Here is a 4,532-nt window from a genome sequence, read left to right as displayed (position 1 = left end):
ATAATAGAAAGTAATCCATATAGAGTAAATAGTCAACAGGTGAATATGTAAATGTTATATAAAAAGTTGTAAAAAATGTTTTGTAAAATAAAGATTACTAAAAAAAAAAAATATTTTGAAAGCCAATATGTATGTTTTTATGTTTTGGTTTATTAAAGGATTTTTTATTTGTTTTTTTTGGGAATGGGATAGGGGTACTAACATATCTTTGTAGTCAATGCCCTGAAAGGAGGTTGGATATCAGGTTGCCTACTTATTATAAAGGGGGCTTCCAGATTCCACTATAAGTTCCCAATTTTACTATTACCCCCACCTCCTGTTGGGGGCATAAGAAGGTGGGGAAGAACCTCTCCACCCTCAACATTGGGACAAAGGTACTTTGCAAGCAGAGGGAGGCTTTGCAATGTCTTCCCTCAAGTAATCCCCCAATAATGAAAGGTGGGTCTTGTTGGAACACTAAGGGGAAGCTCATGCATTTTTCATTTCAATGTAGGGGGGCTTTCATTTTGGTAACAAAACTTTGCCGAATTATAAGCCAGCCCTGTACTGGTCTGTAATTTAACAGTGTAATTAGTCCTGCTGACTTCATAAGAAAAGCAGACATTTTCCAAATTAAAGTTATTAATTGTAGCACATCTGCTGAATTGAAAGTGTTTATGGCTAAGCTGTAACAAGCTAAGCGGAAATCAATTTTTCCAGGGTTCTTCCTAATCCTTGTTGGTTGAATACTCCTGCCTGTTAAATGTTTTAAAGTATATTGTCAATGCTCTCTTCTCCTGGAGGCGTCCGTTAGGATGAGGCTTGTATGTGGGAAGCTGCTATTTGTATTAGGCCTCAGAATGTGCTATGGGCAGGGGGCTTAAGGAAAAGACACCTGTGAAAGTTGGGCTGAAGAAGGGATCTTCTTGTTGTAAAGTGTTGCAGGGGAGAGCTGTGACTGCTTTTACAGAGTCATAGATACTTGACTGTTTGCTGCTGGGATTCTCAGGAAGCTGTCTTTTGTGTTTTGAGTCTAAGGCATTTTGCACTCCAAACCAGTGGCGGCTGGTGAAGTTTTTGGATGGGGGGGCGCAAGACCCCACCCATCATGACCCCGCCCATCATTTTGGCCCCTCCCACTTCTCACAAACCACGCCCCTTATGTAATCCACCTAATCCGTCCCCTGTATTCCACTTCCTTCCACCCATAGTGTCACGAGTATACAGCTCAGATCACAGGACAGAGTATACAGCCCCAGAATCACAGGACAGATTATATATCTGGATAAAATATTGAAAATGTCAATGTTTAAACCAACTGTTAAAGAATGCAATAAAAGTACCACAAATCAGTGATTTTTTTTTTACAACAGAAAACAAACTTTATTGTACAACAAACAACAAAAAGACTCAGAGTAAAGGTGACTGAATACAAATTCACGTTAGCAACAGTCCAACTATTTGAAAATAAATTTTGCTCTCCTTTCTTTCTGGCTTGCAAATTTCTCAATGACCTTCTGGTTGAAGTCAGTCATCTCTGTCACCACTCTCTTTTCCATTGACAGCATGGCCAATGCATTCAGCCTTTCCTGGGTCATGCTATTTCTCAGAAAAGTCTTTATTCTTTTTAAGGTTGAGAAGCACCTCTCAGCTTCTGCTGTGGTCATGGGTGTGGTGATGAGGATCTTTAGCAAAGTCACAGTCTCTCTAAATACATGAGCAAGATTGTTGCCCACAAACAGCCTGAATAGGTCCAAAGCACCATTACACTTTTTGAACTCTTGTGTGCGGTAGATGAGACCAAGCTCTGTCTTTAACTTATTTTTATTCAGAACTGGATAGGCCTTCAAAGTCTCACTCAGTGCATCCTCGGGAAACTCCACTGCGTACTGTTCAAACCTGTCTGCTTGAAGCAAAGTGGCACTAACAAGGTGTTTTGTGAAGGAGAAACGTTGCATGGTGTGCAATAGTATGGTATCACAGACCTATAGAGTGAAGGATAAAAACAAAAATTAGGCAGTGATGTCAATTAGGGGTGTCAATGTCATCTCTGTTAGCTCCCTGACCATCATAAATGCATGCAACCTGACATATTTACTAAGAATTTCTTGTCCATGTGTATGGAGTCATAACTTAAAACTGGTCATTTTAAAATGTTCACTTTAAAGTTATAAAGGGAGATCAGTTTCAGTGGTTTGGAATCCATAATTTCTCAGCACTCCATACACATGGACATTGGACAACAAGACATTCTTAGTAAATATGTCAAGTTTCATGCATTTCTGATGTTCAGGCAGCTAACACAGATGAAGGTTGTAATACTAATGTTATCCACTAGAGGGAATAACAAATCCTTTTAGATCACATCATTTTTATATGACTATTGTAAGAAAAATATTTTTCTTTCCAATCTTCATATCTATAAGGGAGCTATCAAAAAGACAAATATTGCAACAAATAAACACTCACCTCAGATGCAATGCGTTTATGGTCTCCTGGATTCAGTGAGCCCCGCCTCTTCGGTTGAGAACCACCTTGACTGCTTTCGTCAACCAGGCATGGGATAGAATCTCTGCAAAATGTATGAGCAATAATAATTAAAAAAATAATAATAATAACAACAACAACACATGGAAAAGGAGGATTACGGCTGCTACCTGATCATCTGTATGTCCCGCTGGAACTGCTGGATGCTCCCCTTAATGTGGACTGAATCTATGTCCTTCTTCTGGAGTTTGGCATAAAGGAGGTCAACATGCGGCATAATGTTGTGGAAAAGCGCAAGAAAATATTTAAAATCCTGATCCTCCAGCAGCACGGCAAAGCCTGCTGCTTCTCTCATGGTAACTGAGTCAAAATCACCTGAGTCTCTTATGGTTTCAAAACAGCGGATGAGGTCCTCTCTGTGCTCAAACACTGTATGGACGGCACGGCTGTGGAAGTTCCATCTAACACTGCTTGATGTTGGTAGTCTATGGGCAACTACTTTATCAAGTACATCTGTGCGCTTGGGTGATCTGGCAAAAAAGCTGGCAAATCCTCCAAGGTTTGAAAAAAAAAGTCTCACTTTGGGCATTTGAGAAGTGGCCTGTTGCATTATCAGATTGAGCTGATGTGCATAGCAGTGGATGTAATGGGCATTTGGGTAAATATCCTGAATCTTCTTTTGAACCCCTGAAGTGGCACCCCTCATCACGCTGGCTCCATCATATGCTTGGGAGATGAGCTTATGTTTCTGATCCCCTGGAAGGATGACAGCAAGGCGCTCTTGTAGTGCTGTAGCAATGGAATCTGCATTAGCGGAATGTAGAGAAATAAACTCAAAAAACCTCTCTTGTACATTGTTTTTGTCATCTATGTAGCGCAGTACAAGCACAAGTTGGCAATGGGTGGCAATATCAGTGGTCTCATCGGCCTGGATTGAGATGAAATTGCTGCTCTGTGCTTCTTGGATAATGTGCTCCTTCACTACAGACAGCATACAGTCCAACAGCTCGTTCTGCACAGTTTTTGAAGTGCCCTTAAAAACAGTGGCATTCTCAAGGTGCTCTTTCAAAACTCCATCAAGAGAAGCAACAAAATCAACCAAGCCACGGAATATCCCACGATTTTCGGAGCTCTCACTCTCATCATGACCACGCAAAGCCAGCTCAAATGCACCACAAAATTTCACACAGTCTATTATCCTAGACAGGATGTGTCGATTTTTTGTGACCTCTTCATTGTGTCTTCTAATGGAAATTATGTAGCCTGCATCTAGCTGTTCACCAATGCTACGCTTTCCAAAAAACTCGAGCCTCATAACATTGTCAAGATGGCTTTGGGTAGTTTCATGCCGCTTGCATTTTTCAGTGAGATGCTTTAGGTCGTTAACCCCTGTTGATATCCACAGCGTGTCGGTGCCATGACTTTGGAATAGCAAACATGGAAAACAATAATATGCATGAGTCACATCACATCCAGCTAGCCAACTCCATTTATTATAAGAAGTGGTGGAAAAGCTTCGCGTGTAAACTCGACCACGATCACTTGACCTCTGCTGAATTTGCAGTTTGGGTTGATATGGTCCAAGCTCCTTTAACCTCATTTTTTCCTCATCTGTACGCCTTGTGAAGGGAAATAGTTTCAAAGATGGAACCGAATTTTCAGTCATTTTGAAAATAAATTGCACAATGTTCAATACCTATGAGTCAAATGAAAGTATGGGTAAGTTTAAAAGAGAGATTATGGTGCTGCCAAATGCAAGTGTCTATTTCATCAAATGCAGCCTCACCTTGCCCATCAATTGCAGCCTCACTGTGCCCATAATGAGGGGTTCCCACCATGGCTGTGCTGAGTTCCCGGGCCTGTACAGCTGCTGGCTGCTGTGCCCATTATAAGGGGTTCCCCCCATCCCTGTGCTAAGTTCCTGGCTGGCTTTTATACAGTGGCAATAGACTTCAGAGGACTAGTGTACAGGGTACATAATGTAGGTTCAATCTGATCACAACATTTTTCCTGCTGTTCTGGATGCATGTTTATTCAATATTGCCATGTGAAAAACACAGCCAGAA

At 41.2% G+C, this 4,532-nt stretch overlaps 1 protein-coding gene across 1 annotated transcript; it reads right to left on the bottom strand.

Moving 5' to 3' along the window:
• Positions 1-1,138: 1,138 nt before the first annotated feature.
• LOC143974162 (zinc finger MYM-type protein 1-like) lies at positions 1,139-4,174 on the bottom strand. The gene is made up of 3 exons (XM_077475283.1): positions 2,637-4,174; positions 2,449-2,551; positions 1,139-1,964 (listed from the first exon to the last, which is right to left on the bottom strand). Exons 1-3 carry the CDS (start codon positions 4,130-4,132, stop codon positions 1,437-1,439), a joined length of 2,127 nt encoding a protein of 708 aa, XP_077331409.1. The 5' UTR covers positions 4,133-4,174; the 3' UTR covers positions 1,139-1,436.
• Positions 4,175-4,532: the final 358 nt, after the last annotated feature.

Source organism: Lithobates pipiens, unplaced genomic scaffold, assembly GCF_037356315.1.
Source record: "Lithobates pipiens isolate NorthernLeopardFrog02 unplaced genomic scaffold, aLitPip1_a1.2 Scaffold_13, whole genome shotgun sequence".
Taxonomy (NCBI): Eukaryota; Metazoa; Chordata; class Amphibia; order Anura; family Ranidae; genus Lithobates; species Lithobates pipiens.
Note: the sequence above shows the minus strand (reverse complement) of the source record. Positions and strands in the feature narration are given on the sequence as shown.

What these genes read in the sequence shown, in the direction of transcription:
- LOC143974162 (XM_077475283.1), bottom strand. Translation starts at nt 4,132, where the DNA reads ATGACTGAAAATTCGGTTCCATCTTTGAAACTATTTCCCTTCACAAGG. An exon ending in CGGGACATACAGATGATCAG is followed by an intron (nt 2,552 to 2,636) that starts GTAGCAGCCGTA and finishes TACATTTTGCAG; the next exon opens with AGATTCTATCCCATGCCTGG. An exon ending in ATAAACGCATTGCATCTGAG is followed by an intron (nt 1,965 to 2,448) that starts GTGAGTGTTTAT and finishes TTCACTCTATAG; the next exon opens with GTCTGTGATACCATACTATT.